Source organism: Bactrocera dorsalis, chromosome 2 (assembly GCF_023373825.1).
Source record: "Bactrocera dorsalis isolate Fly_Bdor chromosome 2, ASM2337382v1, whole genome shotgun sequence".
NCBI lineage: Eukaryota > Metazoa > Arthropoda > Insecta > Diptera > Tephritidae > Bactrocera > Bactrocera dorsalis.
In genome coordinates, this window is record NC_064304.1 from 48863623 (window position 1) to 48886553 (window position 22931).

General features: G+C 37.2%; 1 protein-coding gene across 7 annotated transcripts in view; it reads right to left on the reverse strand.

The window, feature by feature from the left end:
- The window catches only part of LOC105233785 (rho GTPase-activating protein 7), a 248151-nt gene that overhangs the window by 21284 nt on the left and 203936 nt on the right, over positions 1-22931 (reverse strand). For 5 of the 7 annotated variants that reach the window (XM_049447126.1, XM_049447128.1, XM_049447127.1 and 2 more), the window contains 3 exons: positions 16050-16963; positions 14725-15862; positions 14595-14637 (listed from right to left, as the gene is read on the reverse strand). In XM_049447126.1, coding sequence (XP_049303083.1) covers positions 14595-14637; positions 14725-15862; positions 16050-16963 — 2095 coding nt within the window. Of the gene's footprint in view, positions 1-10647; positions 13369-14594; positions 14638-14724; positions 15863-16049; positions 16964-22931 lie in introns of those variants that run through there. The other 2 variants (XM_049447130.1, XM_049447129.1) reach the window with 1 other exon arrangement.

The window sequence follows — 22931 nt, forward strand, 5'->3', positions numbered from 1 at the left end:
TATTTTCTCGATATAAAATTTGTTTTGCACTTTTATATCCACTAGCACTTCACTAATTCGTTTGTACACATTTATTTTATATAATATAGTGCAAAAATAGTTTTTACAATACATTTAACTTATTTTTGAATTCTGATTATTTATTATTTCTACGCGAAAAAAATTTGATGCACCCGACCGACCAGGGTTATTTTTTTTTAAGCGTGGCCGAAGGCCGCCTACGCAAAAAAGAGCCATGCGCCAAGAAGTAGCAATATCATAGAGGGTATAACAACCTCTCTAACATCTCCTCATATTTGACCGTTTGTAGCTATTTCGTTATTGTTGGGTAAATAAATTTTAACAATAAGTTAAATATTGAATTAAAAGTGGATATAAAGTGAAAAGCAAATTTTATATTGAGAAAATACGTACTTCAAATAGTGGTAATTTTCAACTTTAACTGCGAATACCCCGAAAACTATAAGCTTCCTGCGGCTATAACTATATATATTCTTGATCTGGAGAATCTCCTCTATCCGACCATACCCATTTTATTCCCGAAATCCTGGGACGGTATACTAACTCCTTCCCTTTTGATTCAAGTACAGCTTTACATCTTCTAGGCAGACTACCGACCTCAGTTGATATGACATCGCTCAGTTGATATGCTCTGCCGTATTTCCTTGACATTTTGAAATAAATAGTCAGCATTTTTACTTGATTTTTTCCCCAAGACTCTTTTGACATCTGCCCAGAGGTTTTCGATTGGATTTAAGTCTGGACTCTGGGCAGGCCAATCCAAAACCGTAATGTTTTCGGACGAAAGCCAAGTTTTAACACTCCTAGCAGTGTGCTTGGGGTCGTTATTCTGCATATGAATGTATGGTTCAGGCATGTGTTCCTCTGCAAATGGCTTCATTGTACTCGATAATATATCTTTATATAAATATTGGTCCATTCTTTGAGTTATCCATCGAATAGGACCTACACCGTACCACGAAAATGCAGCCCAAACCATAATACTGCCTCCACCATGCTTAATCGTTTTTAAAGTATATCAATGGTGAAATTCCTTGTTTAGCGGGCGTCGAACAAATTGTTTCCAATCTGAACCAAACAAACTAAACTTGGATTCATCGCTCCACAGTATTTGTTTCCAAAAATCTAAGGGTTTTCCGATATGCTCCGTTGCAAATTTAATACGACTTTTATTATTTGAATTTGAATATCTTGTAAAAGTGTCTAAATTTGTCACTCAAACACGTGCTACTTTTTGGTGCACAGTTATAATATATCGTTGCAATTTATAGTGGGTCACTAGGCAAAAATTTAGTGCTAAAAACATTGAACTGAAACGCGTACTTTATTCAACTTTATTTTGTCTCTATTTATGTGTCCACCAGTGTATACGTGTGTATAGACGTCTAACTTTACTTGTTGCCATTCATTGTAATACTGTATGTGTGTGTGGAGGATTTGACATTGACAGACACTTGTTGCACCAAAGTTAGGTTTTCCTGAACAGTTCTGCTAAACATTATTTTCATTTCCTAACCACAGCTTATTGTTAACTCAAATATGTACCTAAATAGAAACTTTTCAATGACATTCAAAGGCAACATACATTTTTAATTAAACGCCTTCAGTAGTCTATGAGTGAACTTACCGAACTAAATGAATATTTGTAGATATGTCTGTATGTCTCTAAAGCATGCCTCAGCTATAATGGGAGGAAGAGTATGCGCCATATAGGGGGTTTCGTCAGTGGTCTTAAGTGTTTTGAAAACACTGTTAAGTGTGGTTAGTTTTGTGTTTCTATCTATCAAACTTTTGGCTTTAAATGCTAACGATGTGGTTTTCTGATTTTCAATTCAGTTTGAAAAAATCTTGCATAAAATCTTTTTTTGAAGAGTGTTACATTTTGTATTCGTTGTGCATAATGCTTTATATTTTACTATTCTATATCTACTATCTTGGGACAGAAAAATGATTTAGACTTGATTTTTCTACTTTGGATAATTTTTGTAGGTCAAAAACTGAAATTTCCATGGACACCCTAATGTACATATATGTACCTAAATATTATTGCCATTAACGCAACTACCTGCGTCAACGTCACCACTCAGTTCTGTTCTGTCTTCTGATACTCTCATTCCAGAAGTATCTACACATACTTTCATAATTCAGCTTGCCACGTTTAGCGTACTTCAAGTCAACGTGTGACTTATTGGATTTTTATTTTTAATTAGTGGATAAAGTGGGTGCATGGGCTGTTGGCACAACAACGGCAAATAAATACACTTGCGCCTGTCGCTAAGAGTTTATTATTGGAAAAAGGGTACAGTTAAAGACGAGTATTTATAGGCGATTTTTATATAAGGGTGTGTGTAACCGCCCGTAATTGCTCATTCACTTGTCTGTATATATACATCTACATATATACTTTATGTTCACCTTTCCGCAAATAAAAGCAATCACAAGAGTGGTGATGCCAGCTACAGCTAATTTCCCATACAATCCGCTAGAAGGAGGAACCCTAAGAGTTTAGGTTGGCTATGTACATATATGTATACGTGTGTGTGTGTGTTTAATTTAACGCCTAACTAACTCTAAGTATAAGCGTTTCTAGGATGAATTTTTTGTTGTTGTGTTTTAACTTTGTAAAGCGAATTAAAAGCTAAATAATTGCATTGAAACAAAGTTGTGCGCATAATTATAACGGAACCGTTGGTAAAACCTAAGCTTGGAGAGGGAAATCTCTCTTATAAGTGCAATACTAGTAAGTGAGCGCAAGATCACCAAAGCAAAGAATGAATTCACAACAATCTGACCTTTGCATAAGCGTGGTGATTATGCAACGTATTTGAATTGCGATGCTTTGTACTCAAATATTAATAATATTAATTACTCATTCGAACAATTATTTTGTAATATTGAAGTGGTATTTTAAAAATTAAATTACTATTTCAATTTTTAGACAAACTTATTTTATGGATATCCTTTAAATAACTTTTTGATTCATACTCTGAAGCCAAAATAGTTTATATAATTACAATACTATATTTAAAGTTTCCTGAACTCTCTGTAATAAGTTGACATTAAAAATTGTTGAACTTTTTCGTTCAGGTGTGGTGATAAAAGCGTTTACAACGTGTATTAATACAGAGGGCTACTAACCAAACACACAGCCCACAAGCGATGTGCCTTTGCACTGAGCATCCAAGGTCGATCGTCCACCTGTTGGTGGGTGGACACTCTCCTAAAGGATAAACATTAATTGGAAATGTAGTTCAGCGTGAAACGCAACTGCATGTATCTATGAGCTGCCTACATACTATACGCCTACGATAGTGACACACCATGGCGTATACTTAACGCACTGCTGCTCTCATTCTCGAATATTCTCGTATAGCATATATTCAAACTAAACAATATTTGATTATGTTGCGAAAGTAATGAGGGCATAAAGTGACTTTATTACGAACTTTGGGAGATAAATACTTTAATTGATTTACCTGCGCCTAATTGATTTTCAAATACATCCCACAAAATTCCATCAGGTCACTATGTATGTAAATGTTATTACTTTGGTCATTTAGCTTTACAGTAAATGCTGTGTTATGTTTAATTGAGTTTCTGCGGATTAAAGTGTTTTATAATCGCATTGATTTTTAAGTGAGGCAGCCGGAAGGGTGTTGGAAGCGCGTGTCGTCGAGTTGCTTCCTTGTAATGCAGTAATGGAATTTCTGCTATCGACAGCAACAGTACGCCGTTTGCTTTTGTGTTCGCTCTTATTGTTACACTTGAGGATGTGCGGGATATTGCACATGAGCTGGTGGGTCATTTAGTTAGTACTGTATTTGTTGGTTGCCTTCACAAATGAAGGAGACAAACTCTTTGCCTGTTATATAAGGAAATCTTTTAATTAATATTGCAATGTGTAGACATTGAAAACTGAGTCGCCGGAAGAACGGTGGGCCACTTGTTTCCTGTTACCTGCATTCCCATATCGTATATTTATCGAATATATCACGTGAAAACTGCCCGTGCGCAAAGCTTGCAACTGATTGGATGTCGAGGATGTGATTGTTATGGCGCAGAACAGTATTTAACATTGATTTAAAATGGAATGACTCTGACATGTTTAAAGATTTTTTATAGTAATCCTCACATTTTTGTAGTACGTTATGAGCTTATAAGCGTTGTTATTTAAATTATAAAAAAAGTAAGGAAGTATATGGAAGTTGGAGTGGTTTCGACATGCTACTAATATGTCACTTACTAAAAAAAACTAATCATATATAGCAAAGTCAACCGGATGTTCGAAAATCCTGATATTAGTTATATGGGGGTAATAGCCCTGACAGACGAGCAAAATTAATGCGCCTTAAGCAACGTTAATGCACATTGAAATTTTATGGTGACAGACGGCAGACTTGTGCATTTACGAGACAGACAGCTGATAGTGAAATTTGTTTATTTATTACAAAAAAAAAGTGAAATAAAAATGAATAAGGTAAATTATTAATATAAATTTTGGTATTTTTGGAAAATCAATATAAATTTAACGAAAAAATTCGTTTATTATTACCTACGTTCAAAGATAATAGAGTGTAATTAAAAGCAATAATTGATTGTAATGCGAAAAAATTAATAATATTGGAAAAATGGATAGCAAACTGTGCGTTGTTTGTTTTCTGCCAACTAAAAATATTCAAATTTGTTTTTGTTAATATACTTGCACATAATTTAATTAGCAATATAAAACTGCTTACCACTGATGCTATAAACGCAAAGGAGGCAAAAGTGTGCAAAAAGGTTAAGAATATTGGAAAAATGGATAGCAACAGTGCGACATCTGTCAAAAAATAGCAAAAATCGGCCATTTTTGAGCAGTGTTGCCTACTCAAATTTGGCAAATTCAACCAAATGCACGAAATTCTTGTGCATTACAAACTTGCATTAATATGGGTCAAATGCGCAAATAAATGTAAATTAAGCCCGCTAATGCATATTAGCGCTGTCGTCTGTCAGGGATATAAGTCAAGTTTTCGCTCACATTTATCTACGAGTATTTTAGACACTAAGATACACTGTTATGAGTAAAACACGCTAGCTTATTTGCATTCAGGTAACTCACTTATTGGCCGATATTTGCGGTACAAAGTCACCCGGAAGTTCGAATATCGTAATATTAGGTACATGGGGGCTAAGAAAAGTATTGATTGGATTCAACCCATTTTTGACATACAGACATACCATTATAAGGGAACGATTATCCCTGAATTTCAATTATATATCTTAAACATTGACCGATATTTACATCCAAAAGTCAACTACAGGTACTGGGGTCCAAATATTCGGTACCTAGGGGCCTAGTTACTGGATTTGAACAATTTTACATTTACATTTTACACATAAGGTCGCATACACTAAATTATTCATGCAAAATTTATTCACGTTATATTTTTTTCGGTTGATGGCGATTTGTGGGCGTGGCAGTGGACCGATTACGCCACTCTGCGAACTCGAATTTTTGTTTTGTACTAAGGAACCCATATACCAAGTTTCATGGAGATATCTCAATATTTGCCCAAGTTGCAGCTTGCAAGGGCGGCCGGACGGACGGACAGACAGACGGTCAACCGAATTTCAAATTTTCTCGTCATCCTGATCATTTATATATACTTACAAGTAAGTATAAATCTATATCTATCTCGATTAGTTTTAGGTGATACATACAACCCTTTGGTGAACAAAACTAAGTATTATGCTCTGTGGCAGGTCGTTGCAAGAGTATAAAAATATTGTGAAATATTTAAACTCATTCGAAGAAATCATGAATAAAATATACTTATTTTTCTCTGAACAATATGTAATTATTTTTGTAATTTTCATATTTTTAAACGAACTCCCGGAAACTTCGTATATTTTTGCTATACGAAATATCTCAATTTAATCTATTCTGTCAACAATACATTTGTACAATATAATTATAATTCTGCTGAAATTATTTGAAATATTTGAGAAAAATTGAATTTCCGCAGACTTTGAACTTAAAATTCGCATAATATTGTATAAATACATACACACATATACGTACAAGTATACATATCCACGAACAAATGAATGCATAACTCGCATGAAGGCGGGTGGCATGCGGTGACAATTTGTTGCTGCATTTGAAAGATTTCGACTACATTTATATAGAACTACAATGTTTTGTTTTCTTAGCTCACTGTCTAACATACTTATGTATGTATGCTTGTATATATTTGCAAAGCATCACGCATTTCGTTGAAACTATTTAAAAGCATTTTCGCACGCTCGTTCACCTTCTGACAATGTCTTTACAAGCATAAATCTCATGCATTTATCGGTAAACATCCAGCCAGACAGTGCACCGGACACTGAGGTAAGGCCGCAGAAAACATGGCGTGGCAATACAAATCAACCAGCTGATTAATGCCATTTGATTATCGCAATTAATTTGAAGACGCATTCTAGAATGTACGTCAGCCAGCCACACGATGTACGAAAGCTGCGCAATCGAACGAAAAGTGGCACAATATCCCAACTATCTAAAGATTTTGGACCATTTTGTTGTCATTGCTTTTATGCGCTCATAAATTAATTAATAGAGAAACGGATATATTATTACATATAAGATATATATATATCTTTGAATTAGTCCTTCAGTTTCTGAGATATCGATCTGAAATTTTGCACGCTTTCTTTTCTCTCCAGGAAGCTGCTTATTTATCCTAACCGCCAATATCGGATAACTATAACATATAGCTACCATAAGAACTAAAATCTTCACAAAACTTGATAAGGGTTATTGGCTAAGGAAATTTTGCATTCATACTAACCGATTGGAATCAAGTCCTTGTAAGGAGTCTTTGGTATTTGTGAAGGGTAGTGTAGCTTCGGGGCAACATGTTCTGTATCTGGGGGCTTGAGGAGTTATGCTCCGATTTCGACATTTTTTTACTTTTATTTCGCCATTGGTCATCTCAATTTCGACACCGTAAGGTTAAAGAACGATATGGAATACATATAATAACATATATAGGGAGGAGCTGCTGCCGGTAAACAAAATCATAACAGAAAGTATCACCGGTTGTTGGATATTTCGTGAAAATTAAATGGGTAGTGAATTATTTTTAGTGTGCAATTTACAGTTGGCAGCATTTTAATTGCCTACATTTAAGCACATTTTAAAGTAAAGGGTAAGCTATTATTAGTGTAACTGAAAATGTAATCTAATTTGCTCAAAATTCCCCACTGGCCACAAATAATCTCTAAAAATAACTAAATAGAAGTAGTTCAGTTAAAAAAATACAATAAAAATGTTGAGCTGTACTTGAAATATTTATAACGTTTGCTCAATGACGCAAAAGGGACACACTTGTTTGCAACTGGCAAAAAGGTAGCAAATGCAACAAAGTAGATAAGTCAAGTGAATTTAGTTAATGCTGCTATTTTTGAAATTTAAAATTGTATGCAGATGCGTGTACTCATATACATGTAAATAAAAAAGGACAACGCTAAATATTTTCATTTTGTTCTTTATGAATTTATAAATGCCAGTTTGTTGGTATGGCAATGTAATTCGCCCCTGAGTGTGTTCTTCGTAGTGTTTGTGAAAAGGGTGCAGCAACGTTCATGCCGCAAAACGTCCATCGTTACTCAGTAAAGCAACAAGTGGAGCCACAAGTGGGCATGCGATGACTAAATGTATGCACGAATACATGTTTGGGTGTATAGAAATGTGCGCATGTGTAAGCATGCAAAAAAAAAAACGCATGCACTAAGCGGATATAAAATTAAACAGTAAAAGGGCGATAAAATACTCTGAAACCGAAAGTGCGGAATACTTCGTTGCCAAGGACGAGCAAAATGTGTTTATAGACACATACACGCACTCATTTCTAGATGACATTAATGGGCATGCCTGCAGCGCAAATTGAAACTAGCGAGTTAATATAATCGAATTTGGACAGAGTGACGAGAGATAGACGAGAGCTGCTATCTCGCTATCAATTTTGCCACAACTAAATCATTTTTGCAGTTATTTGGTTAAAGCCAATTGAATTGAGCAAACTTTAAATATTTTAAATAAAAAGCGGATTTGTTTTAAATATTGGAAAAAATAAATAATAAATAATTATTGTATAATGGATTTTCCAACTGATACAAAATTGGTCATTTAGTGAAATTATATTACTAATTATGATTTATAATGTATTCAGTTGATCTTCATAAGCAATTTTGAAAATATTTATTAACGGTAGTAAATACTTGGCGTGCATGTTTATTCCTTTAATTATTAATTTATTATTTATTATTGCCATAAATTAACATATCGTTTAAAATAATTGAAATACTGTTTTAAATGTGGCTAACATTGGAGAGTTGCGGATAGAACACAAATTTGCCAAATAGAGATAACAAGTGGTTATGAAATTGGAACGTTATAATTTAACAGAATAATTTGTTGTTTTTTATGACAAAATTTTTGCTATGGATAAATTTAGAGCTCAAACGAGCGAAGAGAAATTGCAAACCCAAGAAGGTCTACGTTTCTTTTTAGGTACTGCAGAAACCAACTGCGACCAAAATATTAATACCAAACTTTATCAAGAAGATATCAAATTTGTATGAGTGAATAAGTTAAGACTTTAGGAAATTCGTAATAATTTCAATAATAGATAGAATATGCATATTAATGCCTCTATATGGAAAACTTTACAAAAAGTATGCGTGTCTGTTCTGCTACAAATTGTGGAACCACTAGATGAGACTCATCTTAGCCGTGTGCTAGGTAGAGATCATTTAATTTAACAAAATATTTTTCGAACATTTTTAAAAAGTAATCAGAAAATAAATTAATGAAAATCCGAACTTTAAGGATCGCTGTTATTATTGAAATTCAGTAAAATTTTTTACGAATATATTTTCTACCGGGCACGCTTATATTAACTACGAACACTGAACTTTATTTGTGCAACACTGGCCTGTCTGAATTCCCATTTGCTTTTGTGTGGGTGTGTGCGTTTTTAGCCCGACATGTGTTTACACTTGACACAGTGCTGCATTAGGTGAACTGTTTTGGAATATATTCGTGCATGGATGTGTGAGTGTAAGCAGATGTAAAGTATGTTCTGATAATTATAGAAGTGGACAATAATTGTTGCAGACATGTGTATAAATTTATAGCATGCGAGCTTAATGAGTGCTCTCTCGGCAACTAATTGATGTAAGCAGACAAAGTTGTGAACCAAAAACAAATAATAATTACAGTCGAAACTCTCTTTAACGAATCCTATATAGCGAAGTAAATAACCAGTCCCTTGGAATTCGTTAATTCATCATCGAACTTGCAATTTCTCACCACTTGTATACATAAATTCAAGCCTTATATGTCTATAATTATTTAAAATAATTTTTGAATATGCATTGAGTAGAAATTTTATTATATTTATATATGCTTGCGTTGATTTTAAAATAAATATTCCATACATGTAGATACGCACATAAAATTAGCTTGAAGGGAATATTCGCATTGCGTCTTTCCACTTTTCGCGTGCTTGCTGATTGCCTCGAAGGTGTGAGAAATGTAAGGCGGCAGGCGGCAGGCGGCAATTGGCTTTCAGCGCCTTAGCATAATATTAATAATTTAATTCTAATTTGCGCAGCGCTTAAAAAAATATTTTGTTTTAATTTTCCTACAGTACAGTAAGTGCTGGATACAAGTGGGTAGGTGGAGTGTTAGCGAAATTACTTTTCTTTTAGGTATGTTGTACTATTAAGGAGTTGAGAGCGCATTTTAATTTCTAATGTCCTGCTTTTTTTCGTCAATTGCACTCTGAACTACATTGTCTATCAAGTCTGCATTTGTATTTAAATAATAATGTACTTGTATGTAAGAAAAGAAAAACGAAAGAAATCAAAACTTTTAAATGAGTTTTTTGCTTTAAATAGTTGATGAATTCTATGAGAAACTTTGGAAATCAGTTTTGTATCATCATATTGCGACCTCAATAACTAAAATCCGACTTTAGAATTCCAATCTCTTAATATTAGACGTGAAGCTTAAATATTTAGACCTCGTTTTCTTACTCTTTACGAAACCCTAACCAAACCGATTTTTGATATATTTTCTGATTGTTGTGTTATGAATTTTCCAGCACTCAAAAATAATCTGTTACAATTTATGAAATAAATAAATAGTAAGCCATAACTCAGCGCTTGTGTAGTCACCGAACGCGCTGTTTCGTGCGAGTGACGATCAATATTGAACAGACCACAGAGAAGAATAGCAAATCAGCAATTATCATAAAATTCGCGAATTTTACTTAGATAAACACTACAAATTCTCGGAAAGATATTCGAAATTTCCAGCACTTTTCAACGCTATGAGGAACTATGTATATAAATTAAGAGAAAATCGTGGAAAATACCAGCAGCAAAGCTATCGAGTGTTAGACTCAACAGCTGGTACTTTGTCATTGAGATTTTGAAAATTTATGGACCGTCTTGTTTTCAATAGAATTTCTAACGGTTTTCGCGTCTGGTTCAGTGCAGTGACACGTGCTCGCACACATATACGCCTACAACGCTGAGTAAGAATGCTTGCGGAGCAATAACAATGGGACCCACCTGCGATTTTGCGTTCGCGCATTTTGCGCCATAATGCCTCCGCCTTGCGTTTGGGCCAGTTTTCGAATTTTTGTGAAAAGCTGCGAAAGAATTTGTACTCGCGTATCGTTATCGACATGCGACGCTGCATTTTGATGGGCTGCGCGTTGGCCGCCGTTGGTGGCGGCGACGGCGGCGGTGACACGGGCGGTTGTGTGCCGTTAATGGTGCTGCCGAATAATATTGCGAGTTAGCAAAGAAGCCTTTCTTTGGTTTTTAGTTGCTTTTGTTTTCGCTATTAAGATTTTATAGCGTTTTGTTTTCACTACGTTGCGAATGGATAGAACTTCGTGAGGTGAACAAAAAACCGAAATTGTTTAGTGATTGATTTTTTATTCAGTGTCGACACACACACATACACGTGTATAAGATCGTTCACGATTTTGGCGCGCAATAAATCCACTGCGTTTAATCTCCAGCTCTAGTGGATTGACCGACCTTTGGCCACTTACAGTGAACATTAAGCAAACAACTTTTTATTATTATGTATTTATTTATTGACAATTTCACCGTTTAACTGGCACATTAAAAATTTTCACATTTAATTTGTTTGCCGCTGGCCACAAATTGTTACCAAAACATTGCTTCGCAAACGCTCTGAATGCTCGACGCTCCGCAAATTGAACTTGCTGCCGCCGCTTCGACGCGTCTATAATCAACGGAGCCTGTAAAAGCACTAATGAATATGCGAGCAACTTGGCGAAATGGTGTGCAAATGTGGCGCAACAGTGTGCTGACATGCCACTACCAATACCACACACACACATACTCAAGCGAAAGGAGGCGTTAGCGGGTATCATAGACACAGTCATTTGGGGCTGGTGCGGCGGCGCTTTGACTTTGAAATCGGTAGTCAGTAGTCGTGTGCTGGCATGGTTAATCGTATGGCTAACGCATCGTTAGACTGAGTGTCTAGCTGGCAGACTGGGCACTTGGCGATTGCCTTCTGCCATATGCCACAAGTTGTGCGCCGTGTTTCATCATCGACTATCTGATTGCGCTGTGTTGTTGTTGTTAGCAGTGTAGGTGAATGTAAACAATGAAGAGTAGAGCGAGGCTGAGCAGCCGAACGCCGACGTTGCCTTGCCGAGCAGCCGAGCGAACTCATCATTGTCATTGTAATCACCATCGATACACGATAGCTGGTTCGCGCGCGCATTCGTTACGTTATGGGCAAAAATATGAAATATGCAGCTGAAACAAAAGCAACAGCAGCATAAAGCCACAAAGAGAAAAAAGCAACACCAACAAAAACTATGTGGCAATGAAGCTTCTGCTGCGAGCAAAACGCTTAAACGATGTGCGAACAAAAAACCGTTAGTGTGTAAAAGGATACGATAGTGTGAATATATATATGTAAATACATACATACATATGTATATATTGTCTATAAATTCGCACGCCGGTGTTGCGGCGGATGGTTGGGCGTGTGTGCGCGTGCTAATGATGGCAAGGATGATTATAGTAGTCGCGTTCGCACTAATGACGTCACTGTGATGATGAAATGGTGAATTCAATGATATTCAGACGAATTATCAGAGGTGGTGTGTGTAGAGTTAGTATCAGCTCTGTGTATATGTGGGTATAATATGCATTATTTTAGCGTTAATTAACAACTTTTTTCTATTTATTTTCGCTCCAAGCAGGACTTATTGATTTAGTTTGATGGCTTTTAATTTCCACATTATTCTTGCAAATTCCTTTCCTATCATAATTGTAATGGATGACGTCAGAGACAGCTTACACGTTAACCAATTAATGTGAGTGAAATGTGTAATGTTGACCTAGCACAAGTTTGTGTCAATTGAGGTGACACGGCGTATAAGCGATTATTAGATTCGATTAGTTTGTGAGCTTGATGGATGCGCAGGAATTTAATAAAACACTTACAGCGGGTAGAAACACAAAATAATGTGAAGGATAAATAAAATATTAAGGATTCTGTATGTGTATGTATAAAACACTTTTTTGTGCTTTTCATGCAACTTTATTGCGAGTTTAATACGCAGAAGCGAAAGTTGATATACAGATATATTTTAATTTCAGCCTTATATGATAGAATGATTCGATAAGTTAATCTTGGTTTTAAGCTAAATTATACTGGTTGTATTTATGAGCAAGTATCGAACTTTTCTTCACTTTATATACATTAATATCCCGTCTAAGGAACCACAATAAAGTGCTCCTTATACTTTGTGGCCGTCAAAATTTATTTTCTGCACAAAGTTTCGAGGTAAAACCTCAACTTATGCTCCATTGCACTCTTTTGTAGCAAAAATAAATAGCAAAGACTTATTCAAGGTGATCTCTACATAAAAGCCTACCATCGGTCAACTAGTCATAGTTAACAACGCGCTTGAATCAAATTAGGCTCAACAGATGCAAGCGGTTTGTAGGTGGAGAGTCTCCTGTAAAGATATTACTCCTCTTCACTTCAGTGAAAGGAGGTGGAATATAGTTTGTGGTCAGAATTGGATGATCATTTCGAATAATGCCTTTACATTTATTTAACTTAAGGGATTACATGAGTATAGGGGTTTCCAAAAAACGAAATTTGAATTGTCTTATAAAATTCTACAACACCTCTAGAATATTATTCTAATTTCTCAAGTTGATCCGAGTAATAGTTTCAGAGATACATTTCATACATTTTTTTATATGAGAAAAAAATTCTTGAAAAAAGGCTGTTTTTACCCAAGGAAACCCAAAACTTTTAAACCTTGTACGTAACTATTTTGTACCTAAGAACATAGGTTGCACCGAAGCTGTAACATCCTTCACAAATAAACAAGTTTTCCGTACAAGAACTTGATTTTGACCGCTCAGCTTTGTATATATGTTGTAGTGGTTCGATACCGACCTTGCCGACAAAAGAGCAGCTTCTTGGAGATGTGTGCAAAGTTTCAGGGTTAAATCAATTGAGGAAATAGTTCCAAAATATACAGACAGCTGGACATGATTAATTCAAAACAGCTTTGTCTTTGGTCTTTGTTATATATATATTTTGGTCAGGCTATAAAAATTACTGGGTGTTACCTAAATTTCATTATGACGAATACTTATTGTTGACCTCGTTATTCTATGTACTACGCATAAAAAATATTAAAACAGAGATTAATGGAAAATGGCCGCATTTTATTTTCTGCTGAATTATGTGACATAGTTTACTGTTGATATTCTCAGAAATTTATTCAACTAATTCCTAATTTATATATTTCTCTTGAGTGTAGATATATGCAATAACTGAAATATTATTCGGACACAAATTAATATCTCTGTAGTTGCCCTATGAATGCCTGTATCCTCTAACATCCTCAATTCATTTTAAGGAATCACACTTGCTTATGTTAGAATATTGGGTAAATATTTGCAAACCGTTGACAAACGAACAGGGCAGCCTTTATATACATAGTTTGGAGCTAAGGCATTGTAGTGTGGGTAGATGCAGAAGAGAACATACAATACGATTCGATAAAGCGGGCGTGTGAGAATGTGGAAAATATTGTAGATATTGTTGCATTGTTGGAGGGCACAAAAGACATCAAGTGTTGATGAATTGGTCTGGGTTGTTGACGGAAGTGTTACTTAAGTGTTTGTGAGCAAGGAAAGCAAAGCTTTATTAACTGAAAGTGACAAGTGAGCAAAAAGAAAAACGCTCTTATATAAAGCTCGCTCTAAATGATAACCAACAGTCCATGTTGCTTCGGTAAATCGGATATGATTAATTTAAATCGTTTGCTATAGACAACACCAAGCGCCTCATTACAGAAAACAAAATTATGAACAAATATTTATATGTATGTTATTAAACATCTATGCAATAAATACTATACTTTTGGATATCTACTAAAAATGTTTATAGTAATAATTGCTTAATAAAGTTATTGTCCGGCATATATTCGACTCACCTGCTAAGTAGCGATCACTTTGCGATCGTGAGTAGCGCAGCGTCTAAAAATAGAGAAAACATTGGTTAAGATAGTAAACTGTGCTGTTTTTACTGTGTTTAATTAATTTCACTTAGTATTTCCAACTCACCAACTTCTGCCCGGAAAAATCATCACGTCGCGTCTTCTCTTTCTTCAGCAGCAATGGAGCGGAGTTCGACTTGGTGGTCAGCTCTTGTATGCCCAGACTTTCATGTCCGCTGTGCAGTGAAGCGCTACTCGGCGAGGGCAATTCTGCAAAGAGTGTCGGCGATAGCAAAGACTGAAACGGTTCCTGACGCAGAGCCAGCGACAGCTGACCACGTTCTCTGCCACGTCCATGCAAATGTTGATGTATCTTACGCGTCAATGGATGATGCTGCTGCGGATGCTGATGTTGCAGTGGTGAGTATTGATAGTAGACCGCTGGTAGAGAAGAGGTATCCAATGAGTGGCTGCGACATTTCTGTGCTCGGCCACCACCACCACCTCTACCGCCATAAGGCATCATAATTGGTGTAGTCCCAGCGCTGAGTTTGCGACGTAATACTACGCTGTTGCCGCTAGCCGTTTCGTTAGCTGATGTGGATCCATTGCGACTGCCACCACCGCCACTGCCACTGGCACTGCTCGCATCGCCATCGTTACATTCGCAGTTGCAATATGGACCAATTTCAAAATCATCGTGGCCCTCATCATATTCATACGTTACATCGGATAATCCCATACCGCCATCATCTATGGCTTGAGCCGTTTCTAGCGTATTATTACTCTCTATGTTTTCGTTGTCATCTTGTCGTGTGCGTTGATGTTGACGATGGCGGTGATGTTGCAGCTGTTGCAAATGTTGAACCTTGTGTTTTAGCTTGTCCGCTGCTGTGGTAGCTGTTGGTGTTTTATGCTGTTGATCGTCAATGTCATCGTGTGACTCATCGCCGCCATTGATGGTAATATCTTCATCACCATGGGGTTCATCGCATAGGCTGAGTACTTCTAAGAGATCTGGATCATCGGAAGAAACTACTGAACCACTTTTCTGGAATTTCATTTTTCGTAGCGCATCCAAGCTACTAATCGATTCGTTGTCGTTTTGTTGTGTCTTCCAGTAGCAGATTTCTTTCGGAGGCGTCGCCGTGCCAATACCACTTTCATTATTGTCATTATCTAAGCCGGAGGAGTCGAGTGATATGCCCGATTTCCCGGAGCTGAGCACGCCAGAGGCCTCTTCGCATGCCGAGGATGAAGTGGAGCTGGAAGCACAAAAAGTAAAAATTACAATAATAGTACTGATAGATTTTTATTTGTAATTTAAGTGATCGTTCAAGTTTGTCAAACATTTCTGTTCCAATTTCAGATGGAACCTAACAGTGCTTCCGCATTTTCTAAAACCTATCCTTCGGCTATTAAGTCTCAATAATTGTCTTATTTGCTACTTACTTATTGTCTTCATCGACGGCGCCAACACTTCGCAATATTGACTCCTCAGACGTCCAGATCGTTGAAGTGGATCCTTTTTTGGTCACATCGCCGCCGTTTAACAACAAAGAGGACGTGGTGCCACCGCCATTACTCTTTGATGCTGATGAGGTTAATAATGTAGACGGTAAGAGCACAGTGTTGCCTAGCTTTGCCGTAGCTATTGCCGATGTTGGTGTTGTCATTGTCGCATGATTAATGCGCTCCCGTTTTGGTATTGCCAGCATTGCCGCCAAGCTACCGCTACTGTTAAAACCACTGTTACCGCCTTTATCACCATTGCACAGCTGCTGCGCTAGCGGATGGTGACTTTGGCTCTGACTCGAGCTTTCCCTTTGCGTCCAATGTGTTGTAGCGATGTTGTTGCCGAGCATTGTTTCCATATCGTTTTCCAATTGACGCTGTCGCCTACTTTTAAGTGATTCCTCATCGTTTTCTTGGGCGGCGGCGGCGTCACAGCCGTTTAATGTTGTCATTGCCATTGCTGGCCGACGGTGACCATTTGTCGTCGCCAATGCAGTCGCAGCTGCTGGTGTTGTCTCTTCAATTTTTAATATCGTCGCTGTTATTGACGGGTTTGTTTCTGTTGGCGCACTTGTTGCCTTCGCATCGTTGCCGCATTGTAAATTTGTCAAGTTATGATAATGCTGATGGTGTTGTTCAGTTGTGGCATTAAATGTTGCTAAACTGTTGCGATTGCCGGCGCCGCCATTGTGGACCGCTGGTTGTTGTTGGTGGTATTCTGTTGGTGCCGATAAAGTTCGCATATAGGCAATACTCGGCTTAGCCGGAGTGCAAGGAGTGTTGTTGTCAGCGTTTATGCCATTATCGAGACGTGCACAATCAAGGTTAAACGATTGCAATGGAATGGTGGTCTGCGAATGAAAAAAGAACATACATACATACATATAATAAACAAACAAGAATACACAACGAAAAGAAAACTAGTAAATTGAAGCGAATTATGTCTGCTGACGTCCCTTTGCTAAGCCCAGATAGCTTGAAGGCCGATTACTAGTAGTTAATAATGCAAAAATCTTCGACACCGTCTACTTGAATAATGCCTTACGACACAGTCAATGTATGTGCTTGCATGTCTTGCAAAGCGTGACACCAAGAACTGCACATGACTTGTTGAATTGCTGGCAGTAGCGATGTGCAGTTGTAAGTGACGTTGTGTAGTGATCTTCCGCTACTTTTAGAAAGACTGAACTTGTTGAAGGGCACGGTGCTGCTATCGAAAAATTGTTGTTTTCGATGTAGTTATGTAAATTGAAAGTCGTTTTCGCAAAATCTCATTTTAACCATTTTGTATTGAGCGCCGAGCAGCGCTTTTTGTGAGTTCACATTTGGTGTTCCTACTTAATACTTTTGGGGTTCAAGGTAATCAAAAGTTGCTCAAAAGGAAAAGTTCCAAATACATTTTAGAAAAATTTCTTATCATATATGTATAATTTAATTATTATCTTAAATAGTATTATATTTTTTCTGAGATTTTGTAATAAAAAACTTTCCAGACAGTTCACTGATGGCATGATTTGGTATTCTTAAAACACCCGTCAAAGATTGACAGCAGAATATATACTACATTTTAAAGTTTTTTTCGATAAAATGATAAAAGCAAATCAATCGGACAGTGAAATAGCCGACTAATAGTAATTTTGGTTTCATTGATAGTAATTTTGATGTTAAAGATGCACCACACTCTGGAAAACCAATTGTTGACAACATATAAAAAAATGGAAATCTTCGAATCCGAACATCTTCAAACCACTGCCGACTTCACGGCCGACGGCAAAACCCAATTTGGATTTAAGTGGTTCCAGGCTGGACACAAGAAGGAGCCCGATGCTCAGGTGACACATGAGTCAAGGCAAGAAACTTAATGGACGAAATTTCCATCTTCGAATTGCAACAAAATTAATCCATTTCTGAAGCGGATGGTTACTTACAATGAAAAGTGAGTCACACATAATAAGGTCCAGGATAGAATCACGATTGACGGTCAAAAAGTTTTTGATGTAAGTTTGGTGAGACTAGCAGGAATCATCTAGCATAAGCTACTGTACTACGGCCAAACTCTTAATTGGAATCTATGCTAACTATTGGAACTTCTGAAGGAAACAATCGCTCGAAAGCAGACAATAGAAGATGAATGTTCCTTCAGGACAAGGCCGAGCAAGGAACATCAGTAGCTTCTGATGTGTCCACCTTATAGTCCGGATCCTTGAACCAACTGCTTGCTACCTGTTCTACCTTATGGCGAATGATTCTACCCGTGAGAAATTCCGCTTGAAGCTTGTGAAAATCGACGGTCTCGGTTTTGTTTCAACGAGGGTTTCTTTGAGAATGGCAAATAGAAACATGTTATAGACTAAAACGGCGCATATTTGACCTTAAGGGAATCATTCTTATTATGCTAAATAAATCCTTCAATGTAATGCAAAATAAAAGAAATTATCTTTACTATATCTTACACTAAAGACCTTCTCAATAGTAAAAATGATTTCAATTTTTTTTCATTTAATATGTGTGATTATAGTAGAGCTGTGTGGAGCGATCGCCATTGTTTCTATATTGACCTGGCTGCAGCAATTTTGCGACTCAGTTGAATTCGCTGCCATTATTCCTCATTGCTGCAACACCATATTTGGACAACATACGCAATTGCCATTGTATCGTGAAGACATGATAAAAATCAGAAGTGTCTGTAACACAATGCAATACACCAGTGAGGAGACGTGAATACCTACGAAATTGCCAATGTGCAGTTGATACCATTGATTCGTGGAGATATCACGCTATCGTTGTCTTATGCACTCTGCTTCAGATGCGACTCAAATGGTAATTCATTCAGTGGTGGAATGTACCACGTGTCAAGTGTAACTTACAATTTATATATATATGGCAAGCATTCAGCTTTCTTCAATCACTTGCATTTCGGCGATGGTTGTCATTAAATATTGAAATTAATTTCCGTTCGGTTCTTCTTTACAAATATTTTTTGTTTTCCTGTCGGCTATAGAAGTTGTGTCGCCTTTTTATTTCCTTCTTTTCCTTTAATTGCTTGCAATGTAAATACAATTGGCATAACGGCCAGAGGATCTACACACATGTGCTCATATAGGCCAGGCTTCAGCTTTTGCTCAAAGGATCTCGATCTAACATTGCTGCAAAAGGTCGCAAAGGTACAGACATAATTTTATATGTTGCAGCTGCTTTTTTCCTTTGACCACGGCTTTAAGTAAATTCTCTGTGTTTTCTGCTAGCACATAGTTCACATATGAGCTGCTTAAGTCGGTACACCTCAGTGGCGCTTTGCGATACTTACAATGCATCAAAATATCGAACAAAGAATTTTTTCAAAATTTGTATTTCTAACCGAATCGCTGCGAATGTTGGAAAAGGCTTACGGAGGTTCAGTTTTATCCAAAACACAAGCTACGAGTGGTATAAAGCCTTCAAAGACGGTCGAGAGATCTCTGAAGACATGCTTCGTTCTGGATGACCTTAGACCTTTTCAACTGATAAAAACATTACAAAAGGGAAGGATATGGTCCTTGAAAATCATCAGGCAAGTGTTAAAGAGATGGCGAGAGAGCTCGACATCTCTCGCGAGTTCTTTTCCGACTCATCCCGATAATATTTGAAAAATAATACCGTAAACAGGTTTCATTGGACATGCTTGATTGTGCGACACCCACTCTCAGACATAGATGAGTAGGTAGTTTGACATTCAAACAAGTTAACAATCATCGGTATGGAACCCGTTTTCAATCGAAAAGATAAAAGAAAATTCGGCGAAGGAGCTGAAGACGATCCCAAAATGTGCCTGTGGAAAGTGTTTCGAGGATTGGACAAATAAATATTGATAAATAATAAAATATTTTGCGTTTTATTTACATTTCCTTTTTCTGCAATGATCACCATATTGAGCTGAGCCGAATTAGCAAGTTCGTCTGTTCTACACGATCCTGGTGCCACAGTTTTGGAGATATAGATGAAATTTTGCACACTTCACGTTTTCAATGATACTGCTCATTTGTCGGAACTGCCAATATTGGACCGCTATAGCGTATTAGCATAGAAAACTTTTCAATTCGACAAGGGTTCTCCTCGAAATTCGGCACAAACATATGTATTATTGTCCAAGGCAGCGCTTCCATCTCCGAACAAATTGTTTATATCGGACAACTAGAGCACATGACTGTCACACAAACTGATCGAACACACTCAAGTTCTTGTATGGAAAACTTTTTTATTTGATAAAATATCTTTACAGGCGATAAGGGCATTATAGCTTTGGTGCAGCCGAGGTAAACTTGTTTTCTTGTTTTTATTACACAATCGAAACAAAATTCGACTATTTTACCTTACCAAAAGCATGTTAACAATGCATATGCACATGTTACAATTCTTTGATCAGCAACAACAATTTAACGCTTTAATTTTATTAGCTTTTGCTTCGAGGCAAACAACAATTTAAAAGCTAATATAAAAAGCAAATTAAATGCATGGGAACAAAAGCTGGTGATAATCAAAAGGTCGATGAAAATCTGAATGACACAACAAAACCAAAAATAACAAGAACAATTTGAAATTATAATCGATAAACAAGATGAGCCGCGAACAAAATCAATAAAATATTTAAGAGCAAAAACATAAGAATGCTTAAAACATAACAAAATATGTGACCCATCTTGTAGTTATGGAATTTGGTGCATTAAATGTTGTTGATACATAAAAGTTGCACACATGCACACGTATGCATGTATGTAGAATTTTTTCCATGCTTGTAGCCGAGCCCACTGTTTAGATCGGCGACTTTAATAAACATGTTGTGTGCCACTTAAAAAGTCGTAAACGGCATTTGTGGGGCAACAACGCGTTCGAAAGAGAAATAAAAGTATCTAAAACGATAAAAGAGATCGTTGTTAATGACAAGGGTCAACTGAAGGGATTATGGAGCGGCGAAGTGCGGAGCATAAAAGAAGAAACAATCAAAAAAGAAACATAAAATAAACGATTGCTACCAATCAATGGTATTAAATGGGCGAAATACAGGCAACTGATGAACTGCAGTGTTGCAGTGCACCGGCCTCTTTTTATCGTATGGAAAACTTATTTTATTTATTTATGTTTTATATTACTCACGCACTTTTATGTGTTCATCGATCCACTTGCTTATAAATTATTGATTAACAGCGGTTGATTGACCCAAATTGGTGACAGATATGCGTTGCATACCAAGAACGTTCTTCGAATGACTCAATTCTACCAAAAAATGAAGAAAATAAAATAACAAAAACAACTTCGATCCAATCAGCTGTCGGCATTTTCCCATGGGAAGTAAAGGAATTGGCGTAATAGCACAATTAGCACCGCCCAATCGCCATTTAAACCGGGATATGCAAATAAAGCTGACAACCATAAACAAATCAAAGCCGGTGCAGCCATCGCAAATGGGTAAACAAAAGCGCACGAGGTAAACAAATCAACGGTTTTATTTGCCACAGATATGCATACATACATACTCAGATATATGTACATACGCGCAGAAAACGGTGTTCAATGTACACACACACGTGCGATTGTAAACAAACCGCGGTACCCAGACGAACATACCATTATCCGCGCGGCTTTGCAAGAGAAAATGGCAGGCAGAAATTCCGCGATCTACTTACACTGCCAATAAACCGACGACCCTCGCCATCTCAACAGCGTGGTGGTCACGCATGCGCTATGATAATACACGTAATTATCAAATCAAAACACTTAAACTGCTGGCAAGCCTACCGTTTAACAAAACGTCTTTGCCCTCAAGTGTCTACCGATGTGCCACAGACGACCGCGTAAGATAAACGAGCATTGGGCCCACTTTGAAAAGGCTTTCTGCGTGCTACCCAAGGCATGCGCAGGCATAAGAGTTAACTAAAAGGATTCCTGAAACAGCAGCGACGAATGCGAAGTCACTGCAAAGAAATTGCTGAGAAACAGACAATGATAAGGAGAGCGCATTCGTCTTGGCTGTAGGAGCATTGAACAGCAATTCATCATGTGACCGGCAGCAGCAATAAAAGGGCAGTCACAGCGCATGGTCAGATGGACAGCAAACGTGCCGCGCTGCCACGATAGCAACTGTGTTTTGAACAGCTGTTGGAATCACTTTCGCGGTGCAACAGTAATGAAGCATAAAAAAGGAATATCCAAAAGTGCATGACGAGCACAGAAAAATTGAGCTACCCGAAAATCAGAACACGTTCTTGAGCAAACAAATTGGAGCATACGCAAGTGCAGATCGTGTCTCTCGAAGTTTTTTCTTTTTAAATAACCTGTTCCGTTACATTGCGCTGTCGCGCTGAAGCATGTGCACAAAGCGCGCATCCTTTGTGTGTTTGTAGGTTATGTGCCTTGGCAATTTCTTTTGTCTTATAAAGATGCCCTCCATGTTTCGTAATAAGTTTGGTTGGCCGGGCATTTGCGTGACAGCTGCGTGTGCTGCAATCAACTGACTTACTTAAGCTTTTTTCTATAGGCAGTTGTTTCTTTACTCCTTTTTTATTTATTTATGCTTTGGACATGCTTGCAGGAAGTTGCTGACCTAATTTTAATCGTTTCAATTTCACAAATGCGTGTGTGTGTTTATTTATTATCACTCAAGCAAGTAATGTGCTCGTATTGTCGACTTAGTGGTCAAATAAAGGCGGTTGAAAGCAAGATGCCACGGCTGGACATTGCTTTATCCACATCTTCACATGCATGACTAGGCGTCTGTGATGACGCTGACACAAATTTTCAATTATTCTTTTAGTAAAGTGAAATCTTAATAAAATGTCTCACTGT